Source organism: Panthera uncia, chromosome B4, assembly GCF_023721935.1.
Source record: "Panthera uncia isolate 11264 chromosome B4, Puncia_PCG_1.0, whole genome shotgun sequence".
Taxonomy (NCBI): domain Eukaryota; kingdom Metazoa; phylum Chordata; class Mammalia; order Carnivora; family Felidae; genus Panthera; species Panthera uncia.
In genome coordinates this window covers 19,961,661-19,989,629 of record NC_064809.1, presented here as the reverse complement: position 1 = coordinate 19,989,629, position 27,969 = coordinate 19,961,661, and the positions used below count along the sequence as shown (strand labels likewise).

General features: G+C 37.1%; 1 protein-coding gene across 1 annotated transcript in view; it reads left to right on the top strand.

The window, feature by feature from the left end:
• Nucleotides 1-1,452: 1,452 nt before the first annotated feature.
• The window catches only part of DNAJC1 (DnaJ heat shock protein family (Hsp40) member C1), a 219,054-nt gene continuing 192,537 nt past the window's right edge, over nt 1,453-27,969 (top strand). Inside the window, exon 1 of the mRNA XM_049626935.1 lies at nt 1,453-1,668. Within this exon, the coding sequence (XP_049482892.1) occupies nt 1,453-1,668 (216 nt within the window). The remainder of the gene's footprint in view (nt 1,669-27,969) is intronic.

Genomic DNA, 27,969 nt, shown 5'->3' with positions numbered 1-27,969 from the left:
ACAGAGCTTGACATGGGGCTTGAACCCATGAACTGTGAGATCATGACCTGAGCCGAAGTCGGATGCTTAACCAACGGAGCCACCCAGGCGCCCCAAGCATATACATTTTAAAGCAAGATATTCTTGCATTCGTTTATGACTATTTAAAAATTGTTTTAAGCTGTATACTAATAAAAGGATTTCTTAAGATTTACTTCCTAGATACTGTTTTTCTAACCTTTATCAAACATATTCTTACTGTAAGAGTGCAAGTAGTTTTATCATTCCCCTATTGAGCTTAACTTAACTGGCCAGGTCTAAGATGGGAAAAATGTAGTGTAAAATTTTCAAAACTGGGCAAGCATCCTGTTATACAAGAATTTTTTTGTTCCCTTCTACTTCCTCAACAAGAGTAGGGGGTTAGGGAAGAGAAGTGTGAGATGCCGAAGAAAATAAGGTTTCATGCAATAGAAAGCAATAGTGGTAGAGGAAAAGCATTTAAAAGATAGCGAACAGAAGCAACATAGGACTAGAAGGAAAGACACTGGTGGGAAAGAGAAAGGAGATTTTAAGCCTTTTTGTCTTTAAAAACATCTCAGTTGGGAAAGGAACCCCAATTAGAAATGGACTAAGTAGATAAACTGCACTTCCCTTAAGACCATGATTGCCCATTATTAATTCTACCAATCTGCCTATTTTATGGTATTTTGCCTGTAAATCTTCATTAGAAGTGTAGTTTTTGTGTTGGTCTGAATTCCATTTCTGCTCTACCTCTGTCATAAAGAACAATCTAGACAACGCACTAGATTTGCCCCTTCTATAATTTTATGTTGGCGGTATCATGAAATGCATGGAACAGGGGCCATAGTCAATAAATCAGTCTTCAAATATGTTCTTAGTTTTCAGTTTGGGAGGGGGACTAAAAACGTGGATGTTTCGCGGGAAATTTATAATTAGTATGGTCCAGGTACACGCGTGATGCCTATGTGCTTTAATCTGTGTGCTTCTCAGTGAGCGCGAGCTACAGAATGGCTTTTCTCACAGGCCCCGATCTGGGGCGCCCGGCTTCCCTACTTCCGGCTCCGCCCACCCACCCGCGGTTGCTAGGAGACGTGATGTCACCGGAAGCGAGGCCTGGGATTGGCTGAAGCGAGGGGAAGCCTCTCCTCCTCGGCAACCACGGCGCCCGGCGTTGGCTTCACAGCTGTTTGTAGGCCTAGGGGTGAGGGTCTGCGGAAGGTAGAGCCTCCTGCGGCCCCGCCCGCCCTCCCGCCGCTGAATCCGCAGGCTCCTGCCGCCCTGCCTCGCCCAGCTTTGCCCTGCCGCTGGGGCGGACCGCCGGGCGGGCTTCTCCGGTGCGGCTGCCCGTGCTTCTGACTGACAGGCACTGTTCCCACAGCCCGTGGAGCCCGCCACGTCCCCGGTCTCGGCCGACGGCACATTGAGGCGGGTGACCTTTCCGAGCCCAGCGCGATGACGGCTACCTGCTCCCGGCTGGCCCGGCTTCCTCGGCGCCGCCGGCGTCGGCTTGTGCGGTTCCCGCCGCCGCCGCCGCCACTACTGTTGCTGCTGCTGCTGCTGCTGGCGGCTGTAGGGCCGGCACACGGCTGGGAGAGTGGAGACCTGGAGTTATTTGACTTGGTGGAGGAGGTGCAGCTCAACTTCTACCAATTCCTCGGAGTGGAGCAGGTAAGCGGGGCCGCCGGCCGGCCCAAATGCTGCGCTTCCTTTGGCCGCTCGAGGAAAGAAACGTGCAGGTCGGGGCGGAAGGGAGGGGGCGGGGAGGGCTTTGACCCGCTTTCCTCGGAGGGAGCCGGGCACCGCGGCCAGGGCTTGGTTAGCCTGGGTTCTGGCTGTCCTCCTCTGCTCGGCCCACCGGGGTCTCTTCGGAACCCTGACCGCACGATTTGTCCCCCTCCCCCAGTTCCTCTTCGCCGTGCTCCTCTTGAGTTCCGGTCTCAGTGACAGGTTGGACGGTGCCCCTGGGCTGGTGATACCTTCTCTTTCCTCTGCCATTCTGCGGAGGATCCTTCCACCCAGCTGTGCTGGAGGAAGAAGGAAGAGTGGTATAAGTAGACCTTTGACACCTTTCCTTTCTTGGCCCCTGAATGTGGAAAGAAAGTCATGTCTCCCCTAAATTTTCACCTACCCGGTTACACTTTTTATTTTAGCTGCTGCCTTGCTTCTTCCTTTCCGGGAAGATTGGGAATGCATTTTGGTTGGCGTCCGTGCGGCAGAAGTTTTTCTTGCACTGTACTTTGGACTTTTTAGCCTGTTGGATAGGGGTGCGTATCACAATTTGGAAACCTGGAGGATCTTGAAACCTCCACCGTGTTGGTCCTGGAATTAGATTAGAGGGAGCTATTAAGTTTTCTGGGCATTGGAGGCGCTTTGGGTGCTACAGGAAGAGAGAAGCCCAACCAGTAGCACAGGATTGTTTTCTTTCTTTTTCTCTTCCTTTTCTTTTTTAGCTTGAGACTAACTTGTAAGGTCCGTTTGTTGATCTTTACTCCTACCTTGGGAGTCGTGAGTGAGCTTGTATATCCAATCTCTATCTGAAACCTACTGTCAAATAAAATGACATTTCACTGATTTAAGGATTATGGGGTGAAAGACAGGATTTCACACGATCTGACTGAACCCTTCAAAAAATGCTGTGAATAGTTACGTGGGTTAAAAAAAAAATAAGGTTTACCAATAATTGTCATCAGGTACACTTCGACTAGATATGAAACGTACATTTTCCTCCTATAGGTTATCATAAATTTGTATGACCTGTTGAACTTAACACTAAATGGAAATTTACGTTTAAATGAAATGTAATGGAATATAAAATTTTGCCATGCCGCCGTGATTTTAACGATTTCATTTGTGTAAGAGTTACAAAGCGTAAGCATTCACACTTCAGATTCTTACATGCAAGTAATTCATTATCTTCACTTGGTGCCAGTTCCTACTTATGGAGACAAAATATACCTCATTTTCAGAGTAAATGATCATACAATATGTTTAAAAATCTTTGGTGAAAATATAACTCTGAAGACTTTTAAGAATGCCTTAAAAATCAAGAATATTTTTTAGAATTTATCATGATTGGTTAAACTCTGTACAGGGTTATATATAACCTGTTATACGTAACCTGTCCAAAGTTATTGAAGATGCTTTCCAGTTACTTAAGGAAAATTAAGCCCCTTTAAAAGAATACAGAAATTTAGTAGCAGTAGTTTAAAATTTAGATTATATAATCTAGCTTGCATGTGAACCCTCATAGAATTTTCATTTATAGTTTCATGCAGTTTAATTTCAGAGTTAATTAGGCAGTGTGAACAACCAGAGCACTTAACTATATCGGCAAAGATGGGAAAATAAAGAAGCATAGATAATCAAGAAGATTCTATGTGAAGGTAGAATTTGAAAAGAAGGATCCTGAAAATTGTTTTCATCTGTGTTTCTCTATCTAGTTGTGTTGAAATTGGAAAGAATGACAGAAGAAATTTTATTCTACCCAAGCAGAGACACTGATTGGAAGAAGTTCCTTACATTACATTGAATCTTAACGTTCTTGGAAGACTTTCAGGGGACCAGAAGTTTGGTAGAGACAAATGTAGCCTCTTTTCGGTCCTGAATGTGTAATTCTCAGAGCCAGTCGATCTTTTGGTGACTAACCAGACATGAGGGACCAGGACAAAGTAGATAGGTTACTCAGAGTTGCAACCTGGCTGTATACACTCATCAGTTTTGTTGTCTATTCAACAGAGATTTATTTGGTGCCCGCTGAATTTTAAGCACTAGTCTAGTATATAAAACAAACCCCCCTAGCTTCATGAAACTTACTTTTTAGTAGGGGCGGGGGGGGGGGGGAATTAATGGTAAACGGCCAAACAAGTAAATATAAATGTCAGGAGGTCAGAAAAGGCCTCTGAAGGAGGAAGGGAGTGAGTCATGTTCACAAGTTGGGGAAGAACATTCAAGAAAGGCAGGCCATAAATGCTAAGACCTTGAAGCAAGAGCATGCATGATGTTTGAGGAATAGCAAGGCAGCCAGCGTGGCTGGAGCAGGGTGAACCAGGGGGACGGTAATAGGAGATGAGATCAGAGTCATGGACTTTGGCTATTACTTATAAGTAGGTTGAGGATCCATGTTGGAGAGTTGAACAGAAGAGGTACATGATTTGACTTAAATTTCAGAATGATTGTCACGTTGAGGATCGTTTGTATATATGTCGTTTCTTAGTGGGATACTTTGTGGTATGGAATGTAGGAATGAATCTGGTCACATTCTGGATTTAATTTGAACAAAGTGCTGACAGAATTTTACTGATTGTTTGAATGTGGGATATGAGAAAGAAAAAGTTGAGGATAATTCTAAAGCTTTTGGCCTCAGTAACTAAATAAAATACTTGTCTAACTGCAGGTGCTATCTACTGAGACGGAGAAGCCTGGTATAGAAGCAGGTCTGGTTGGGGGAAAATCAGAAATTTGGCTTGGGTCATGCTAAATTTAAGGTGTCTTTTAAACATTCGAGTGGACCTGGCATATAGACAGTTGGTTATGTAAGTCTGGAGTTACCAGGAAAAAGTTCCAAACTTTGAGTCAGGGAGAGGTGGGAGAACCAGCAAAGGAGATGGAGAAGGACCAGCCAGTGAAGGAGGAGGCAAACCAAGAAAAAGATGGTCTCTTTCAAGTCAAGTAAAGAGAGTATTTTAAAGAGGAGAAAATGATCAAGTGGGAGAAATGCTGATGTAATTAAAATAAGGTGAGTTCGGAGAATTGACTGTTGAATATGACAGTGTGGAGACCATTGGCTACCTCAGCAGGAGCTGTTTGGGTGTGGTGGTGAGATCAATAGCCTGGTTAGATTGGGTTTAGGAGAGAAAGAAGGGCAAGAATTGGAGACGGTCAATATAAATTGTTTTTTGTGATATCCATATGCCAATTAGAAGCCAGGGGTGTTAGAGACTGAATGTAGCATCCATTTTATCCCCTTTTCCACCAGCTCTAGAATAGTTGGCTCAGTCACTCTCTAAACTCTGTAATTGGAATGACTGATGACTTTTAGAACTTGACTAGGCCAGTTTCTGACTTATAACCTTGGACAGTTAGTTGCCTCATTTTTTAGGACAAATGGTATGGTATCTTTATTTACTTCATAGTTAGGTACATAGTCGACACTTAAATATTATCTTGTATAGAAATGTGCAGAGATGGAAGGAGAAGAGTTGTGAAAAGAGAAACTTTTGATTGGAAGCAGTACCATAGCCCATTTTACAGTGAAACTGTAGTTATAAATGTTTTTAAAAACCTTTTTTTATTTTCATCAAAACACTTGTGAAAGTGAGTTCTATATTAATGAGTGTGAGAAATGATTCCTGTGTTTTAAGTTTTTATTTAAATTCCAGCTAGTTAACATACAGTGTAATATTAATTTCAGATGTACAGTTTAGTGATTCAACACTCCACAACACCCGATGTTTATCACAAGTGTGCTCCTTAATCCCCATCACCTGTTTAAACCATCCCTCTACTCACCTTCCTTCTGTAACCATCACTTTGTTCTCTATAGTTAAGAGTCTGTTTCCTGCTTTCTCTCTTTCTCTTCCCCTCCCCCCCACTATGACCATTTGCTTTGTTTCTTAAATTCCACAGATGGGTGAAATGATCTGGTATTTGTCTTTCACTGACTTACTTCACTTGGCATAATACTCTGTAGCTCCATCCATGTTGTTGCAAATGACAAGATTTCATCCTTTTTTATGGCTGAGTAATATTCCTCTGTGTGTGTGTGTGTGTGTGTGTGTGTGTGTGTGTGTGTCTCACATCTTCTTTATCCATTCATCAGTCATAGACATTTGGGCTCTTTCCACAATTTGGCTGTTATAGATAATGCTGCTATGAGCATCTGGGTGCAAGTATCCTTTTGAATTAGTATTTTTGTATTCTTTGGGTAAATACCTAGTAGCGCAGTTGCTGGATCATAGGGTAGTTCTATTTTTAACTTTTTGAGGACCTTCCATACTGTTTTCTACAGTGGCTGCACCAGTTTGCATTCCCACCAGCAGTGCAAAAGAGATCCTCTTTCTCCGCATCCTCGCCAACGTCTGTTGTCTGAGTTGTTAATGTTAGCCGTTCTGACAGGTGTGAGGTGGTATCTCATTGTGGTTTTGATTTGTATTTCCCTGATGATGAGTGATGTTGAGCATCTTTATATGTGCCTGTTGGCCATCTGGATGTCTTCTTTGGAAAAATGTCTTTTCATGTCTTCTGCCCATTTTTTAATTGGATTATTTGGGTTTTTGGGGGGTTGAGTTTAATAAGTTCTTTATATATTTTGGATACTAATCCTTAACTTAATATGTCATTTGCAAATATCTTCTTCCCTTCTATAGGTTGTCTTTTAGTTTTGTTGATAAATTCTTTAGTTGTACAGAAGCTTTTCATTTTGATAAAGTCCTAATGGTTTATTTTTGCTTTTATTTCACTTGTCTCAAGAGACATATCTAGTAAGAAGTTGCTACAGCCGATGTCAAAGAGGTTACTGCCTGTATTCTCCTCTAGGATTTTTAATGGGTCTTACATTTGGGTCTTGAATCCGTTTTGAATTTATTTTTGTGTATGGTGCAAGAAAGTAGTTTAGTTTCATTCTTTTGCATGTTGCTGTCCAGTTTTCCCAACACCATTTGTTGAAGAGACTCTTTTTTCCATTGGATATTCTTTCCTGCTTTGTTGCATATTAATTGCCCATATAGTTGTGGATTCATTCCTGGGTTTTCTGTTCCATTGACCTATGTGTTTATTTTTGTGCTAGTACCATATTGTCTTGGTCACTACAGCTTTGTAATATGACACAAAGTCCAGAATTGTGATGTCTCTAGCTTTGCTTTTCTTCTTCAGGATTGCTTTGGCTATTAGGGGTCTTTTGTGGTCTCATACAAATTTTAGGATTGTTTGTCCTAGCTCTGTGAAAAAATGCTGGTGTTATTTTGATAGGGATTGCATTAAATATGTAGGTAGCTTTGGGTAGTGTAGGCTTTTTAACAATATTTGTTCTTCCACTCCATGGGCATGGAATGTCTCCATTTCTTTGTGTCTTTTTCAGTTTCTTTCAACAGTGTTTTATTGTTTTAAGAGTCTTTCACCTCTTGGGTTAGGTATATTCCTAGGTATCTTATGGGTTTTGGTGCAGTTGTAAATTGGATTGATTTCTTGGTTTTTCTTTCTGCTGCTTCATTATTGGTCTATAGAAATGCAACATATTCCTGTGCATTGATTTTCGTATCCTGAGACTTTACTGAATTCATGTATCAGTTCTAGCTATTTTTTGGTGGAGGCTTTCGGGTTTTCTATGTTAGTCATATCATCTGCAAATAGTGGAACTTTTACTTCTTCCTTACAGATTTAGATGCCTTTATTTCTTTTTGTTGTCTGATTGCTATGACTAGGATTTCCAATACTTCATGTTTTGTTTTTAATGTTTATTTATTTTTGAGACAGAGAGAGACAGAGCATGAGCAGGGGAGGGTCAGAGAGAGAGGGAGACACAGAATCCGAAGCAGGCTCTAGGCTCTGAGCTGTCAGCACAGAGCCTAACGCAGGGCTCAGACTCACGGACTGTGAGATCATGACCTGAGCCGAAGTGGGACGCTTAACCAACTGAGCCACCCAGGCGCCCCCCAATACTTTGTTAAATAACCCTGGTGGAGGGGACATCCTTGTCTTGTTCCTGACCATAGAGAGAAAACGCTGTTTTTCTCCACTGAGGATAGTATTAGCTGTGGGTTTTTTGTATATGACCTTTATGATGTTGAAGTATGTTCCCTGTAACCTACTTAGTTGAAGGTTTTTATCATGAATAGATGTACTTTGTCCAGTGCTTTTTCTGCATATACTGAAAGGATCATATGGTTCTTATCCTTTCTTTTATTAATGTGGTATATCACATGGGTTAATTTGCAAATATTGAACCACACTTGCAGCCTAGGAATAAATCCCACTTGATTGTGGTAAATGATTCTTTTAATGTGCTATTGGATTTAGTTTGGTAGTATTTTATTGAGATTTTCTGTATGCATGTTCATTAGGGATATTGGCCTATAGTTTTATTTTTTTTTTAATGTTTTTATTTATTTTTGAGACAGAGAGAGACAGAGCATGAGCAGGGGAGGGTCAGAGAGAGAGGGAGACACAGAATCTGAAGCAGGCTCCAGGCTCTGGGCTGTCAGCACAGAACCCAACGCGGGGCTCGAACTCACAGAGTGTGAGATCATGACCTGAGCTGGAGTTGGACGCTCAACTAACTGAGCCACCCAGGTGCCCCTGTAGTTTTCTTTTTTTAGTGGAGTCTTTGTCTGGTTTTCATATAAGGGCAATGCTGGCCTCAGAATGAATTTGAAAGTTTTCCTTCCTTTTCTATTTTTGGGAATAGTTTGAGAGTAAGTATTAACTCTTTAAACATTTGGTAAAATTTGCCTGTGAAGCCATCTAGCCCTGGACTTTTGTTTATTGGGAGATTTTTGATTACCGATTCAATTTCTTTGCTGGTTATTGACCTGTTCACGTTTTCTATGTGTTTCTTCCTGTTTCAGTTTTGATACTTTATATGTTTCTCGGAATTTATCTATTTCTTCCAGGTTGTCTAGTTTGTTGGCATATAGATTTTCATAATACTCTCTTATAATTGTTTGTATTTCTGTGGTGTTGGTTGTTATTTCTCCTCATTGTGATTTTATTTACTTAGGTCCTTTCTCTTTTCTTTTTGGTAAGTGTGGCTGGGGATTTATCAGTTACTTTTTTTTAAAGAACAACTTCCTGGTTTCATTGATCTGGCCTATCATTTTATTTATTTTATTTTATTATTATTATTTTTAGTTTCTATATCATTTATTTCTGCCATAATCTTTATTATTTCCTTCCTTCTGCTGGTTTTAGGCATCGTTTGTTGTTCTTTTTCTAGCTCCTTTAGGTACAAAGCTAGACTGTTTATTAGCTTTTTATCTATATTGCTATATACTTCCCTCTTCGGACCACTTTTGCTGCATCCCAAAGATTTTGGACTGTTGTGTTTCTGTTTTCATTTGTTTCCATGTATTTTTTAAATTTCTTCTTTGATTTTCTGGTTGACCCATTCATTATTTAATAGTATGTTGTTTAACCTCCATGTATTTGTGGTCTTTCCAAATTTTTTCTTGTGATTGTTCTCAAGTTTCATAGTGTTGTGGTCAGAAAATATGCATGGTATGATCTCTATCTTTTTTGTACTTGTTGAGGTTTAATTTGTGACCTAGTATGTGATCTACACATCCCATCTACACTTGAAAAGAATATGTATTCTGCTGTTTTAGGGAGGAATGTTCTGAATATATCTGTTAAGTCCATCTGGTGTAGTGTGTCATTCAAAGCCATTGTTTCCTTGTTGATTTTCTGTTTAGATTGTCCGTCCATTGATGTAAGTAGAGTATTAAAGTCCTCTACCATTATTGTATTATTATCTATTATTTATTATCTATTTCCATTACGTATGTTATTGTTTTATGTATTTGGGTCCTTCCATATTGGATGCATAAATATTTACAATTGTTATATCTTTTTGTTGGATTGTCCCCTTTATCATGGTACAGTTCTTATATACAGTTCTTATAACTCTTGTTATAGTCTTTGTTTTAGAATCTAGTTTGTCTGATATTAGTATTGCTACTCTGGATTTTTTTTTTTTTTTTGACATCCATTTGCATGGTAAATGTTTTTCCTTCCCCTCACTTTCAATCTGCAGGCGTCTTTATGTCTAAAATGAACCTCTTGTAGGCAGCATGTAGCTGGGTCTTGGTTTTTTTATTTTTTGTTTTTGTTTTTTTTAATCCATTCTGATACTCTATCTTTTGATTGAGGCATTTAGTCCATTTGCATTCAGAGTAGTTATTGATAAATATGTATTTAATGCCATTTTATTACTTGTTTTGTCATTGTTTATGGAGATTTTCTCTGTTCCTTTCTTGTCTTTGTCACTTTTGGCCTTTCCTTTCAGATAGTCCCCTTTGGTCTTTCCACTCAGACAGTCCCCTTTAATATTTCTTGCAGGGCTGGTTTAGTGGTCATGATTTCCTTCAGATTTTGTGTATCTGGGAAAATCTTTATCTCTCCTTCTATTCTGAATGTTCTTGGCTACAGACTTTTCCCATTCAGTGCTTTGAATATATCATGCCACCCCCTTCTGGCTTGCCAAGTTTTGGTTGAGAAATCTCCAGTTAGGCTTATGGGTTTCTCTTGTAAGTTAGGGATTTATTTTGTCATGCTGCTTTTAAGATATTTTCTTTATAAAAATTTTTCTTTATCACTATATTTTGCAAATTAAAATAAGTTTATTTTTGAGAGAGAGAGAGAGAGTGAGGGAGGGGCAGAGAGAGGAAAGAGAGAGGATCCCAAGCAGGCCCCCCACTTTAAGTGCAGAGCCCGATGTGGGGCTCAGACTCACGAATCTGTGAGACCATAACCTGAGCTGAAATCAAGAGTTGGACACTTGCACTCAGCATGAGCATCCCATATATTTTGCAAATTTAATTATAATAGGTCTTGGTGTTGGCCAGCTTTTGTTGATTTTGATGGGAGTTCTCTGTGCCTCCTGGATGTGTGTGTTTCCTTCCCCAGACTAAGGAAGTTTTCAGCTATTTTTTCCTCAAATTTTCTGCCCCCTTTTATCTCTCTTCTTCTGGCACTCCTGTGATATGAATATTATTACATTTGGTGGAGTCACTGAGTTCCCTAAGCCTATTCTTGTGTTCCATAATTATTCTTTCTCTCTTTTGTTTAGCTTCATTATTTTCCATTTCTCTGTCTTCTATATCATTTATTCATTCTTTTGCTTCTTCCGGCCTTGTGTTCATCGCATCAAGCCTTTTTCCAGTCTCAGTTATTGCAGTTTTTCACTTCTGACTGATTCTTTTTTAACTCTTTTATCCCTGTGGTTGGTAAGGGTCTCCCTGAAGTCTTCGTGTCTCAAGCCCAGCTGAAATGATTACTGTGTTTTAAGTAACATCATAGTATTCTGTTTTAAGAGCTAAATGTTTGGATTTCTAACTTATATTTACTGAAATTTTGAAGAGTGTCATTAGGACTTAATTAGAAACTTAATCTAGAATTTGGATCTCATTAAAATCCTTGTTAACATTAAATTAGGTAGAGGGGAGCCTGGGTGGCTCAGTTGGTTAAGTGTCCAGCTTAGGCTCAGGTCATGATCTTGTGGTTTGTGAGTTTCAGCCCCACGTTGGGTTTTGTGCTGACAGCTCAGAGCTTGGAGCCTGCTTGAGATTCTGTTTCCCTCTTTCTCTGCCCGTCCCCCACTCATGCTCTGTCTCTCTCTGTCTCTCAAAAGTAAATAAAAACATTTGAAAAAGGTAAGTAAGGTTAGGATTCAACAATTCATTTAGTAGGTGTTTCTGCTTAATATCATCCATGAACTGCAATCTCATTTGTAATGGGGCATGTTGCAAAAGCAAGGGTATGCCACATTCTACATTTCTGGTTACAGAGAATATGTGTTTCATTATTAGACACCCATTTTAGTGCCAGTGAGGCAGTAAGCATAAAGTTCTGTGTAGCTACACAGTCAGCTAATAGAATTTGAGTTGTTAAAGGTAAAGAGTAATTGTTGAGGATAAGAGTCTGAGGTTAAGAATTAAATAAAGGGTATCATAGTGTAAACAGCAGTATTAAAATGGAAAAGAAGCAATATTAAAATGCTGCTGAGTGCAAACACTAAATTCTAAGAGGGAATAATTTCCTTAAACAAATTCTGGAACACACACAACTCCTGATTATTAAAGTCACAATAATTTTAAAAAGCTACTTTACTGAGTCTTTACTGTGGCATGTATAATGAGCAGTAGTCAAAACAAGTTAAGACCGGAAAGATCATTGTCATTTACTGGGAAGGTCCAAAGAGATCATAGGGAAATCATAGGGTACATCTACATGCCTACGAAGGAAGGTAGAGACTTCTTATTTCCAGTCAATTTTTAAGGACTTTATTCATGCCACATTAAAATGGATCAAGATAAGGATACTATCCCATGACCATTTATACATTATACGTTTATACATTACCAGGAAGCCTCTGACTTTTTGTAATTAAAAAATATTGCAGGGGCGCCTGGGTGGCTCAGTCGGTTGGGCGTCCGACTTCAGCTCAGGTCACGATCTCGCGGTCCGTGGGTTCGATCCCCGCGTCGGGCTCTGGGCTGATGGCTCGGAGCCTGGAGCCTGCTTCTGATTCTGTGTCTCCCTCTCTCTCTGCCCCTCCCCCGTTCATGCTCTGTCTCTCTCTGTCTCAAAAATAAATAAAACGTTAAAAAAAAAAATTAAAAAAAAATATTGGAAATCTTATATGACCACACTTTTAGTTAGCAGATAAAAAATTAGTATTTAGGTTCTTTTCTGACTTTAAGTGGTGTTTTGGTTAATAGTTGGTTTCTAAATTCGATTTGAGAAAGATAACATGTACGTATAATGTAGCTGGAAATTGTGATTTTACTTGTAGAGATTATATCATATCTTACGGTATTTTTTAATGGATCTTTAATTTATGATGGGAAATAGACTTCTTGTGTTTAAAGCATTTTAGCTTAGACATTTAAATGACTGCCATGCTGTGTAAGATCTGTAGTAGTTCACAGAATTAATGTGTGACTTTTTATATCATGCCTTTAGAAGTAGCATATGAGGTTTAACTTAGAGTAAATTAGATTGATCTTAAATTAGTTGTGGGAAGTGTCAGAGGTCTTCAGTAATGCTGCCATCTCTCAAACTATTGTTGAAACCACTTATTTTGAATCACCTTCAAAGCCTGCAGCATATTTGGCAGATTATTCTCATTAGTGGTAAGTTTTTAAGATGGATTTGATTTTTAGCTATACCTAATAGTCATTTGGAGCTAAGTTCAGTGACTAAATTGGGTTAGCAAGCTTGGCTAAATACAGTTTGGACTGATAAAAAGATCTGAATATAAATTTAATGTAAGATTCATAAACTGATTTAAGGACTGTTCTCAAAGAAGTGTTCCAGAGAAGTTTGGAGCAATATCTACATGAAGTAAATCCATATAGCCTTACAAAGTAACAATGTATTCTAGTAAATGACTTTTAGAATGCTTATTACTTTGTGGGTAGAAAATTTTTAAAAGATTTTCACCTACAGGAGAAAAATATATAAAGATTGCCTTAATTTTAGAGAGGTAGAAAAATAGAGCTAGAAGAAAATAATTCGCCTGCTTTTAGTATTAAGCATTCATATAATACTCATATAATGCTTCTATAACAAAGCTTGTTACAGCAGAGTGGCAGAGGAATCAGAGTTAAGTGTTAGGGATAGGGACAATAGCTGGCAATACCACTGAGGTGAAAAAAGTAGGAAATACATGGCGGGGGGCGGGGGGGGGGGGAATGTGGAAAAATGCATAAATTACAAATAAAAATGGTGATGGCGTAATATCTCCATCTTGTGGCCTTCTTTGGATATTGTCAGTAAAAATGTTGAGGGGTTGTGTTTTCACAACCGTAGGCATAAGTAAAAATAAAATTTGAGTCAGGTGAAAATAAAACATGGGTCAGAGATTTTTGCAGTGTTTTGGGTGAACCTTTAAAATCAAGCTTCCCAACTGGTGTGCTACAAGCAACTGTGCTTAGATAATGGTGTTTTCCCTTGGGTGGCCTTAACAGTTTACTCCAATGTGTCTTTACAAATACAATTTTCTGTGAAATGCCATGAAATAAGAAAGATTGGAAAAGCACTGTAAAGGCACATAGCTCTCATGTTTTTCTTCCAGGGGAAAATTTGTAAGCCTGTGTGTGTGTGTGTGTGTGTGTGTGTGTGTGTGTGTGTGTGTGTGTATGCAGATATGCACACACATACGTACGTATAATAGATGTGTAACATTCGCCTTACTAAAATCTTTGCTGTACTAAAGATCCTTATTTAGCTCTCATAGATGCAAAAGCATTATTTATTGTATCAGTGTGAAAATCTGAATATTAAAGGAATCAGTAAGTCTTTGACGAATTTGTGTCCTTCAGATACTTGGTTACTTACTCATTCTTAATCATGGAATAACCATTAAACATTGCCATGGTTTGCAGTAACACAAAGAATTTGTACCAATCCTCTGTGTGAAGGGAATACAAATAACTTTGGATATATAAATATAAAAATTCTGAGTAGGAGTGCCTGGGTGGCTCAGTCGGTTAAGCATCTGACTTTGGCTCAGGTCATGATCTCGTGGTCCGTGAGTTCGAGCCCCGCGTCGGGCTCTGTGCTGGCAGCTCAGAGCCTGTAGCCTGTTTCACATTCTGTGTCTCCCTCTCTCTCTGACCCTCCCGCGTTCATGCTCTGTCTCTCTCTGTCTCAAAAACAAATAAACGTTTAAAAAAATTTTTAAAAAAATTCTGAGTAGCCTAAAGTAATATTTGTGACATTGGGAGATAGGTAATATTTTACTTAAAAATCCTGACCTATATTTCAAACTTTTGGCATTTGACACTTTTTCAAGCCACTGATCCCTTAGAGCAGCACTGTGCAATAGATATATAATATAAGCCACATATGGAATTTTATATTTTCTGAAAGCTACATTTAAAAAGTAAACAAGGGGGCGCCTGGGTGCCTCAGTCGGTTAAGCGTCCGACTTCAGCTCTGGTCATGATCTCGTGGTTCGTGGGTTTTAATCCTGCGTCAGGCTCCATGCTGACAGCTCAGAGCCTGGAGCCTGCTTTGGATTCTGTGTCTGTCTCTCTCTCTGCCCCTCCCCTGCTTGCACTCTGTCTCTCTCTAAAAGAAAAAACATTAAAAAAATTTTTTTAAGTGAAAAAGAAACATTAAAATAATTTTAATAGTATCTTAATCCAGTGTATCAAAAATATTTTAACATGTAATCACATTTTAAATGATCATTAATGAGATAGTTCACATTGTGGCTTTTTACTGTCTTCAAAATCTGGTATGTATTTTACACTTATACTTCTATTATACTTCAGATACTAAATTTTGATAGAAAATACTTGATCTGCATGAGGTTTCATAAAATGTACAGCTAACAAGTAGATTCATGTACTCATTTTTCCAAGCATCCTTAAAAGCTTTCCAGTAACTGAATCAAATACATTTTAAATTTAAATGTAAATTAATCAAATAAAATTATAAATTTGGTTTCTGCATTGTAACAGCATGTTTTAAGTGCTCAAATGTGGCTAATGGCTACCACTTTGGAAAGCGCAGGTTTAGAGAATTAGCATTTCTGTGTTGTAGAGATAGATTTAAATATTTTTGGATAAAATCACTAATTACTACTTCCATTTTGTCAGGATATAGTTTGTAGTTTTCTTTTTTTCTTTCTTTCTTTTCTTTTTTTTTTTTTTTTTTTTGCATTTTAACTGAGCATAGTTTTTGTTGCTTTATTTTGTTTTTAGATTGTTTGAGTTGTGCTAAATCTCATTTTCCTAGTTAGTTATCTGTACATTTTTCCATTCTTTTCTTTGGCCTATAAAGGCTATCAGTATAGTCGATGCTGCTTTTCTAAGGACAGTGGGTTCTGAACGTCCATGCATAGAGGCCTGCCTACTAATAAGGGTGTTTTAAAGTAATCAATCTAATTCAAATTGGTTATTTACTTTTGCTGATTTGCCTGTTTGATAATTCTTCAAGTATTATTAACTTAATGGATTGTCTTCAATGTTGCTTTAACCAGGAATTCACCAGTGTTCTGTAATTTTAACCTTTGCTCATTCTTTCTATTTATGTTGAAACTCATCCATCAAATATGTTGCTAGCTATGAAACAGTCACTGTATTCTCTACTGGCATCTATTTTGATTATTTTGTCTTTTTATTAAACGGTTTTCAAAGGAGATTTCTAGATGCACCTCTGTTCGTTTGCCAGTATTTTGGCTCTTTAAATATCAATCAGAGATTCCAAGTAACCCTGTTTTACTAGATGCCTCTGCCTCCTCTACATAGTTCCTAATAAGTATTGCTTTCCTTTAGACTGCATAATTAATTGCTGATCTTTTTGACTTTACCTTTTGTAATTTCATACACAGTTGAGGAAAAGAAGTAGATCTTAATGTTGATGATTCTCATATCTAGCTATTGTTGTTTTAAATAATCTTGGTACAAGAAGGAAATTACACTGAGGTCAGAGATGTTAAGAATTCTATGTTGAGTGAAAAAAAACCAACAAAAACAAAAATGAAAAAACCAATAATAGAATCCTGAAGTTGGAAGAGATCTCACCAGTATCTAACCTATTTCCTCATATAGGACTCTCTTCTATAGGTCTCCCAACAGATGGTCACCCACCCTGTTTTATTTATGTCTAACAGTGGGGTTATGAAACAACCTGTTAAGTTTTTAGATAATAGTACTCAGTGGAAATGTTGTTATGTAAAGCCAAAATCATAATTCTTATATCTAATTTCAGCTTCATTTGCATTTTTCCTTTGGAGCTCCCCTGAATATATATTCCCTCTAAATTATTGCTCTGAAATGCCTTAAAATAAAGTGCACAAGGAAAATAGTTATTTGTTGATTCTCTCTACAATCGTAGGGTTACTTAAAAAAACACATACACACAATTCTTTGTATGTCAATTATACCTCAATAAAGCTATTACAAAGAAAATATACAGGCAACCTTGGGGTCTTCTTGTTTTCATGGTCTTTAGATATGTACCACATCCACCCTAGAGAAGACCTAAGCCACCATAGTTATGTTCTCTTGGAATTACATCCAGCATGATTTGAGATGACTATAAATGATTTGCTGGGCTCATCAAAGTCAGCAACAGAAAATTTCTAAAAGTTGAAAACATGATATGATTTGGGGAATGCCAGCCTTGATAATATGGACCACAAGATTAATTTAATTAAAATTGTACCCAGACGTTGTTACAGAGTCCTAAAGCAGGACCCATGTGTGCAGTTGTGCGGGTTGTGTGTCTACTTCAGACTTCCTATCATTGTGATACAAAAATCTTTTAGACTTGGAGATTATTATAAAGAACTACACATAGGTAGTTCAACTTGAAGGAAGTAGTTTCTCTTTCATGATTAAAATGTTATTTTTCTTTCAATAGTATTTTAGTTTTTAAGTTCATCTTGAGTGGGAGTTTCTCCTTTCTATGCAGCCCTCCCTAGGGGCTTCGCTGTGGCTTTTACTCCTATAGGCAGCTTAGGGCTCCCTCCTGAGGTTATATTAGGGCCACTGCAGATCCAGCTACCAGCCCTGCGGATCGCTTGCCCTGGTCTCCGCTGCGGGGCTGAAACCATGGCGTCTTACCATCTAGGATACGTGATATTTTATAAGTCGTAGCCTCAGGTAGTCGCCTTTTCACTTTTTACCTTTTTCCCCCCACAGGTGGTAGAGTCCACTGCAACTCTTGGTCTCAAGCACTGAGCCTGGCTCTGATCCCAGGCCTTTTGTAGAGTATGTTTAGTCCTCATTACTCTTTGAGAGTCCGTTTTCTCATGTACTGCCTACTTGTAGGTATGGAGTCCGGTAGGACTATACCTTAAGCTCTAATTGGGGCTACAAGTTTCCATTTGTTTTTGTCTACAGAGATACTTAACTAGGTTTTATCATGGCTATGTGTTGGTAGTTTTCTCTTTTTAAATCGTATCATTGGTATGTATTTGGAGTGGGGTTAGGGAGGAAGTCCCTCAAGTTCTTGCAGTGCTCCTTTAACCCTGGAATATTTTTAAAAGCGTCATTTCTTTTATAATAATTATTATTTTTAATGCCAGTTTTCCTGTTATCTAAGAACATTTAACCATTTATCATCCAGAACTATAATCAGGCCTATTATTCACAGCACTATAAGAGACTATTACTTAGGTATTGAAAGGGACAGTAGACAGTTCACTTTCTGACCACTATTCCTGGATTTTATTCCAAGTCTGGGTGCTAAAACAGTCAAGTAACATTTCTAAAGTACTTGAATCTCACAAGGTTTTGAATATGGTAATAAGTAGATTCTGTGACCTCAGAGTGATGTATATGGCCCTGTTATTAGAGATGCTCACAGGAGAGTTCTCAACTTTGTCTTGAACCTTAGCGAGAAAAATATGCCAGGTGGAGAGAAAGATAGTGAAAGTCAAGATACATGTCATCAAAACCATTGTTGGGGGAAATGAATGGTCCTAAAGTTAAATTATATGCACATATATATGTTGGCTATAAATATATGCTACTTGCAAGCCTCTTGAATTCTTTCTCTTTCTGGGGGTGTCTGGGTGGCTCAGTCAGTTGAGCATCTGACTCTTGATTTCAGCTCAGGTTGTAATCCCAGGGGCGTGGGATCTAGCCCTGCATCGTGCCCCATGTGAGTGTGAAGCCTGCTTGTGATGCTCTCTCTCTGCCCTTCTCCCCTACTTGTGCGCGCTCTCTCTTTCTAAAATAAAATAAAAAATATTCAAAACCTCTTTCTGGGCCTGAATAACTTTATGTTCTCTTATATTCAGTCTTCAAAGATGCAAAAAACAAACCATAGGACAGTGAGAGTTAACCTCACTGAAAACTGTTTTAGTAATTAACTTGATGACAGTACTAAAATCATAGAATTTCAGTGGATATTAACTTCATGGAATTGAATGATCCTTAACCGAAGCTTCAATAAATGATTTATTTTAAGGAAAGAAGTATACAATTCAGATTTACAAGGAAAGGTAAAGAGTCCTTCTTTTTGGATTCATAGCACTTAACTATAATCAGTTTACACATAATTTGAGGAGTACGTTTGTTTTGTAATTATTATATACATTTAATACTTAGTTGTTAATCTGAAGGATGTATTTAAAGATACAAACATGGAAGGCAACCGTGGTATAATGAGCTTTTTAAAAGACGTTTCACTTACAGACAATCATTGTTGGTTTTCTGATGTGGATAACAACCCTGTCTCTGCAGCAGTGTTTCTTGACCTTTGTTTTTGTGATAGCATAGAATATGCAAAACTATCTAGATTATGTTACAAAACTGATAACAAAGCCTGTTTTTTATATCTGTTAATTCATTAGTTCTTTTGATAGTATTACTAATAATAGTAAAGAATTGGAAACAATCAAATTTTAACCAGAGAATGTTTCAGTAAATACTATATGTGAAAAGCACGCAACAACATGGAAGAATACTTAATAATATAAGTGAAAAAAAGCCAAATACCAAGTTAGATTCACATTTAGTTATAATTTTGTAGGAATTATATATGTGCACAAAAGTGGGACAATAACATGGACTAATGGGAACAGTGAGTTGTGGGATTAGTAGAATTAATTCATTTAGGGGTGAATATTTCCTTTTAGAGTTCTGTTAATATTAGTAATATATAGCCACGTACATTCTATTTCTTTGGAAAAAGAATGCTATATAATTATATCACAGATAAACTAAATTAACAACATATCTTCATATTTATTAGATAAATTGAATGGGTATTTTTAAGTTGCCTTTAACCTATAACCTATTTATAATTATAAGTGGGAAATTGGACAGACAGCTTTAGACTAAAAAAACCCATCCATTTATTTTGTTATTTTAAAAATATCAAATAATTTCTAATATTTATTTCAGTGAATCAAAACCTATTTCATCATAGTTTCAGATGTCAGTCACTTGAGAAATTAATAGCTTGGGTCAAAGTAGCTTTATGGTTGCAAATATACTTAGTATGGTGTGGCTATAGTTCTTCATTTTAGCAAACAAACACCATGATGTCCTAGCCAAGAAAGCCAACTAATACGTCTTGAGGATGAGACCACACTTTGATGCCTCTTAACTTTTTATTATTTTTCTGAATGCTTACACACACATATACAGCGTATTGTTGGTACTGTTGAACAACCAGCTACATTATAGGCTTATTATAATTTCTTCAATCCGCACAGTGCATACAGTTTAGAAGTGTGCCGTCTAGTACTGTAGCCCATAGCCGCATATGACATCAGGCACTTGAAATGTAGCTTGACTAAGAACATTAATTTTACGTTTTATTTAATCTTGATTAACTAAAATTAAAATTTTAAAACTGAACGAGTAAAAAATATTTTCCTAGTAAACACAGTTTTATTGTTTGGGTAGGACCACATTTCACTTTAGCCATCAAAAATTTGGCTTATTCATTGAGATGTCCTGCACATGTAAAATATACACTGGGTTTTGAAAACTTTGTAGAAAAAGTAGTGTAAAATATGTCAGTAATTTTAATATTGATTACATGTTGGAAAGAATATTTTTATGTATTGGTGTATATAAAATATTGTTGAAATTAATTTTACCTATTTCAAAAATTTTCCCCTTTTTAATGTGACTACTAGAAAACATAAAGTTACATGTGGCTTGCATTATATTTTTATCGGACAGTGCTGGCTTCCTGCAGGCATCAGCAAAGTATGACCTGTCCCTGGTTTAGATTTCTGGGTGGAGGAGCACGTACTTACCTTGCCCAGGGTGTAAAAGATAGTTATTGGGCTCAGGAAGAAAATGTTAAAGCTTTATTCACTTATATTTCTTTTACCCTTTAAAATTTTATGTCTTCGTGTGTGTTTTATAATATACCATATATTGGTATACTCATGGCTACATGTAAGTTAGAGAATAAATATATATGACATTTAAATATAAATATTAAAATTAAAAATTTTTTTACAGATAGTTTAATGACCAAAAATATTTGGAAGCCATAGTTTAGAGGCTCCTTTAAAAGAGAAAGAAGGTGAAAGATAAGAGGCAAGGCTTTTGGATTAATGGAGTAAGGAGCTCAGCAAGTCTCCTCCCGCCCCCCCCCCCCCGCCCCCCTCACCAAATGATGAAACAACTATTTCAGGACTCTGAAAATTGAACAAAGGCACATGACAAATTGAGACGCATTAATTAAAAAATAAGCTGGTGAACTTCAGGTAAAGTAAGTGGAATTTGGTGGCATTTTTGCTCGGGATTACACTCACCCCTCCTTGCAGTTCTGTCTGTGAGGTAGTTCTACCAAGGCAGAGCAAGTTTCCACCACTGCTGGTGGAAGAGCTGACTTGATTTGGAGTGAAGTGCAGAAAATTCTCTAGCCATTGAGTACCGTCAGGAGTACTGGCTATCTCGGTGGCAAACAAACAGGGAAGGCCAAGATCACAGCCTCCCTGAGATTGTGATCCTAGATAGAGAAAGCAGTAACCCAGCAGAGTAGTCAGAAAATTAACCAGGAGATCCAGAGAATGGGACAGTCACGTGGGCCTTGATAACATCCGCCTCTCCATTATAATCTGGAAGGCTGTGCATATCCACAAGGCTGCATGCACATTCAGGAGGGAATGGAGAAGGCCCCACCTTCACACATTCCTGGCTGAACAAGAGGTCTTGTGCATGTGCAGATGAGACACAAGGGGTCAAACAGAAAGTAAGAACCTCAAAAGACTTATAAAATGCTTAAATTATGAATGTGTTCCTTTGCTGACATGCAGACCCATCATCAAAAAGTGGAAGCTTTACTGGCTTGAGATGTTTGAGCACAACCTCTAGCTAATGATTGACGAATCATTACTATGCTGAGCAAGCTTAAAAATAAAAACAAGGGAGGAAAAAAATCCTGAGCAGATTTCAGTAGCAGCACACCACACAGAAGACAGACTCCATAGAATAATCCCTAGCTGGTCACTAAACAAACAAAAACAGAAGAATAAGCCCCAGTGCAAGGGGGGAAATCAGAATCTAAGGTTGCTCCAGTATATTATCAAATATCCAGTTTTCGATAAAATTTGTGATACAAAAGAACATGAAAGTGACCTGTATTCAGGGTAAAAAAGAAATCAATAGAAACTGTCATTAAATGGGCCCAGCTGTTGTACTTAGCAAGCAAAACTTCCAGGATGCTGTTATAAATATTTTCAGAGAAATAAAGGAAATCGTGTCTAAGGAAAAGTATGATGACAATGATTCAGCAAGTAGAGAATATAAAAGAAAATAGAAATTAAAAAATGAAAATTCTGGAGTTGAAAAATACATTAGCTGAGAAGAAAATTCACTAGATGGGATCAACTACAGATTTAAGATGACAAAAGAGTAAGTGAACTTGAAGATAGATTAGTAGAAGCTATTCAGTTTGTAAAACAGAAAGAAAAAAGAATAAGAAAAATAAACAGTCTCAAAACCTGTGGGACACAATCAAGCATATCAACAATATGTGTAATGAAAATCTCAGAAGGACAAGAGAGAAAAAGAGGGAAAGTATTTTGAATGCTTCAAAATTAACCAAATTTGATAAAAATTATTAATGTGCACATCCAGGAAGCTCAACAAACTCCAAGAAGGATCAATATAAAGATATCCATACCTAAGCAAATCACAGTAGATTTTGGCTGTAGAAAGCCAAAAATAAAGAGAAAATCTTGAAGGAGAATTTAAAAACCATACAGGATGTGACAGTATGATTAAAAAGTGACTTCAATTCAGAAACAATGGAGACCAGAAAACAGTGTTATATTATATTCAAAGTTCTGAAAGAAAAAATGTAACCAAAAATTCTATATCCTACAAACTTAACTTTCAAAAAGAAGGCAAAATAAAGAAATTTCCAGATAAGCAGAGATTAAAGGAATTCATTGCTAGTAGATCTGCCTTACAAGAAATACTAAAGGAAGTTCTTTAGACTGAAAGGAAATGAAACCAGAGAGTAATGTGAATCTATATAGAAAATATAAATATGTAGATATACGATTACATAAAACAATAACTATAAAACTATATTATTGGGCTTTAACATATAAAGATTACTGTATATGATAGTGACAGCATAAAGAAAGGAGAAAGGAACTATAATGGAGCAATGTTTCAATATATTTTCAGTAAAAGGTTAGTATTAATCTGACGTAGATCTTGATAAGTTACAATATATACGGTAATCCTTAGAGCAACCATTAAGAAACTAAAAAACTGATATAGTATATATTAACTAAAAAATTCATATAGTAAAAATGCTAACAAAGTAAAATGGAGCACTAGGACATATCTATAGCTATGTAAGTAAAAAGAAGACAATAAAGAAGAAACAGGGGAAAAAAGACATGAGATATATAGAAAACAAATAGTAAAATGGCAGATGTAAATCCGACCGTATCAGTGACTAAATTAAATATGACTAGCTTGAACAATAAAGTCGTAGAGAATGTCAGGCTGGATTAAAAAAGATCCAACTGTATTCTTTCTACAATAGACACTTTAGATTCAAAGATACAAGTACATTGAATGTAAAAGGATGGTATAAGCAGTAATAATATATTAGTAATATACTGAGATTAAGCAATGTACCAATATACTGATATATTAGGCAAAATTGACTTGAAGACAAAAAATATTTCCTACTATAGATAGCGAGGGACATTTCCTAGTGATAAAAAGGACAGTTCATCAAGAATTTACAACAGTAAATTCAGTAAACAGTAAACACATCTAACAACAGGACTCCAAAATACATGAAGCAAAAACTTACAGATTTAAATGGAAAAATAGATAGCAATAATTGTTTAGTACCCTGCTTTCAATAAATGATAGAATACCTAGACTGAAAATCAATAAGAATATACAAGACTGGAATAATTCTGTCAACTAACTTGACCTTACTGACATCTATGGAACACTCCACCCAAGAACAGAATACACATATTTCAAGTTCACATAGAACATTTGCAGGATAGTTCATATGGTAGATCAGAAACCAAGCCTCAGAACACTTAAAGGCATTAAAATCATACAAAGTATGGTCTCTAATAATAATGGAGTTAAATTAGAAATCAACAACAGAAGCAAATCTGGGAAATCCCCAAATATTTGGGCCTCAACACATTTCTCAAGCACCCTTGGATCAAAGGAAAAAACCACAGGGGAAATTAGAAAATATTTGAACTGAATGAAAATGAAAAAGGGACATATCACCATTTGGGGGATGCAGTTAAAGCAGTACCTAAGTGGAATTTATAGCTTTAAATACCTATTTTAGCAAAGAAGACAGATTTCACATCAATAGCCTTAAGCATTTACCTTAAGACAGAAGGAGGAGAAAAAAGCAAATTCACAAGAAAAAATGAGGGAAATAATAAGATTAGAGCAAAATATGAAACAGAAAATACATTGGAGAACCAGTGAAACCAAAAGTTTCCTCTTTGAAAAGATTATAAAATTGATAAACTATTAGCTAGATTGATCAAAGAAAAAAAGAATAAATTACCAACTTCAAGAATGAAAGATGTGTATCAGTACCAACCCTACAGAAGTTAAAAGGATGATGAGAGAATACTATGAAGTTTGCCAACAAATTAGGCAACATAGGTAAAATGAACAAAATTTATTTCCCACAACTGTCTGAATAGAAAATCTGTTAAAAACACAGAGGAAAGCAAACCATAAGAGACCTTTAAATACAGAGAACAAACTGAGGGTTGCTGGAGGGGCAGTAGGTGGGGGGATGGGCTAAATAGGTGATGGGCATTAAGGAGGGCACTTGTTGGGATGAGCACTGGGTGTTATAGGTAAGTGATGAATCACTGGGTTCTACTCCTGAAACCAAGACTACACTGTATGTTTAACTTGAATTTAAATAAATAAATTCAATAAATAAATTTAAATAATAATAAAAAAGAAAATCTCAACAGACCTATAACAGGTAAATAACTTGCTTTAGTAATTAAAAATTTTCCATGAAGAAAAGCTCATACCCAGATAGCTTCATTAGTGAATTCAATCAGATATTTAAAGAATAAGTAATTATAGTCTTCCACAAACTTCCAGAAAATAGAAGAGGAGAGGAGGGAATACTTCCCAACTCATTCTGTGAGGTAAGTATTACACTGGTAACATAAAGCCAGACAAAGATATCACAAGAAAAGAAAATTACAGACCAATTACCCTCATGAATATAAATGTAGAATTTCCAGCAAAAATGTTAGCCAACTGAATCTTGCAACATATAAAATGGATGAAACATCATGATTAAATGCGACTTATCCCAGGAATGCAAGGTTAGCTTAACATCTGAATGTAGTGTGGCATACTAATAAAATCAATAACAGAAACTACGTGATCATCTCAGACACTTTTAGAGAGAGAGAGAGAGACAGAGCATGAGAGGAGAAGGGCCAGAGAGAGAGGGAGACAGAATCTGAAGCAGGCTCCAGGCTCTGAGCCATCAGCCCAGAGCCCGACGCGGGGCTCGAACTCACGGACCGTGAGATCGTGACCTGAGCCGAAGTCGGACCCCACATGCATCTGCTTTTAAAAACCAACTCTAGGGGCGCCTGGGTGGCTCAGTCGGTTGAGCGTCCGACTTCGGCTCAGGTCACGATCTCACGGTCCGTGAGTTCGAGCCCCGCGTCGGGCTCTGGGCTGATGGCTCAGAGCCTGGAGCCTGCTTCCGATTCTGTGTCTCCCTCTCTCTCTGCCCCTTCCCCGTTCATGCTCTGTCTCTCTCTGTCTCAAAAATAAATAAACGTTAAAAAAAAAAATAAAAAAAACCAACTCTAGTTTGCATTAATAAACATTATAGTAACTTAATTATAGAAGGTGAGAAATATTACACAGTCTCTCAGTACATTATGTACAGTCCTGGTAATATATTACCAAATGGAGTTTTTTTAAGGGGGAGTTACAAATATAATAATGGTTCTAGGAATCTTGTCCAATGAAGAACATATTTAATGTGGAAAGGAGAGGCTAAAGGGATGAATGATCACTAACTTCAAAATTAGAAAATATATTTTTAAACTATTTTTACTTATTATCTTTCATTTTGGAATAACTTCAGACTTAAAAAATAGCAAAAATAATACAAAGAGGTCTTTGTACCCCTTTTACCTAGCTTTCCCAAATGTCTGGGAATAACCTAAATAAAATTATCAAAATCAGGAAATTAACACAGATAGAACTGTTAACTAACCGATACTCTTATTCACATTTTGCCAACTGTCCCTCCAACATTCTTTTTCTGGTCCAGAATCACACATTTAGTTACCTCATCTCATTGATGTTTTTTACTCTGGGACAGTTCTTCAATCTTTGTCTTTCTTAACACTTTTCAAGAGTTATATTTTAGATAGTTGTGTTTTAGAATGTCCCTCAATTTGGGTTTATCTTGTATTTCCTAATGATTAAATTCAGGTTATGTATGTTTGGCATGAATATCCACAGAAGTGATGTTGTGCCCTTTCTGGTATATCAGTAGGAACATGATATTGATGTATCTTATTACAGGTGATATTAATTTTGATTACTTGGTTAAGCATCTGCCAAGTTTTCCACTGCAAAGTTACTCTTTTCCCTTTCATATTTTTCTTGTGGGAAAATACTTTGAGACTATGCAAATATTTTGTTTCTCATCATACTTTTGCCCAGTAATTTTAGCATCCATTGATGACTTTTGCCTATAACCAGCATTACTGTGGTATTTACCAAATGGTGATTTTCTATTTCCATTATTTGTATATTTATTAGTTGGTCGTGTACTATAAGGAAGAAATATCCCTTCTTGTTATTTAATGAGTTATTTATATCAGTATGTACTCGTGAATATTTATTTTGTTTTATGGGTTATACTCCATCACCATCATTATTTCCTTGCTAATATTATATCACATTTGGCCATTGAGAGCTCCTTCATGTTGGCTCCTCTGTGCTTTAGCTTATACCTACTATTTTGCAGGATACTTTCTTCTTTTCTGGCAGCACAGGATGTTCCAGACTTATGTGCTTCCCACTGCCCTAGCCCTGGAATCTGTCATTTCTCCAAGGAGCTCTGGTTCTTTTCACTGAAGAATAGCATTTAGAAACTAAAATATGGTCACTAAGTGTGCATATTACTTCTGTGGTGCCATTGCATGTAATATTCCTCAATGGAAAGAACTAGGAAAAATGTGTATTTATATAGTTTGTTCAGTGTCTAGATTTTGTGTCTTAGGTTGCTTGCTGCCATTTCTTTACTATCTAGCACAGTGTTTATTTAGCATTGTGGTCAACAGATATTCGTAACTAAGGACTTTCGAACCCCCTAAGTCTATTATGTTTTGATTCTGAGAAAGGATGGTAAGCTGGGGAACTAGACAGAGAATCAGAATAAAGAAAATCAAAAGCCATGAGAGAAGTTTTGATCGTTATCAAAACCAGTAAAGGCGCTGAAGGCCTAGAACAAACTGCTCAGAGTAGTAAGCAAGAAAAGATTGAGAGTCTTTTTATTAATTATACCTTAGTCTGACGGACTTGCAGAAGATTTTATCAGTAAGCCATGGTGAAACAAGTAAATAAGGACATCTCCTCTACAGGAATCCTGTCTTTAATTTGCTTTCCATTATTTTCTACTTTATTCAGGTAGACCAGATCCAAGAACAGTTATTTTTGCTGTAACTCAATTTATGGCTTTCTTGTTCTGCAAAATCACACTCTAAGAAAAACAGTGTATAGGGGAAAAGGATTGAATACAGCCTTCTATGGAAGGCATTAACTACAACCATACTTTTAAAAATTTAATTAAATCTTCATCAGCATTTTTACCTAACATTATAGTCAGTCCTTAAAATCTTTAACTTTTGTGCTCCTGCTTTCTTATTTGAGATAATAGGTTTTTTAAAAAAATTTTTAAATTTTTTTCTTATGTTTATTTTTTGAGAGACAGCGGTAGGGGGCGGGGGTTTGGGGAGCAAGCCGAGGAGGGGCAGAGAAAGAGGGAGAGAGAATCCCAAGCAAGCTCCACGCTGTCAGCACAAAAGCCTGACATGGGGCTCAAACTCCAGAACTGTGAGATCATGACCTGAGCTGAAACCAAAAGTCTGCGCTTAACCGATTGAACCACCCAGGCACCTTGAGGTAATAGTTTTGTGGTTTTTTTTTTTTTTAATTTTTTTTTATATTTATTTTTGAGAGAGACAGAATTGTTGTTTTTTAATTTTTTTATGTTTATTTTTGAGAGAGAGAGAGAGTTGGGTTTTTTTAAGTT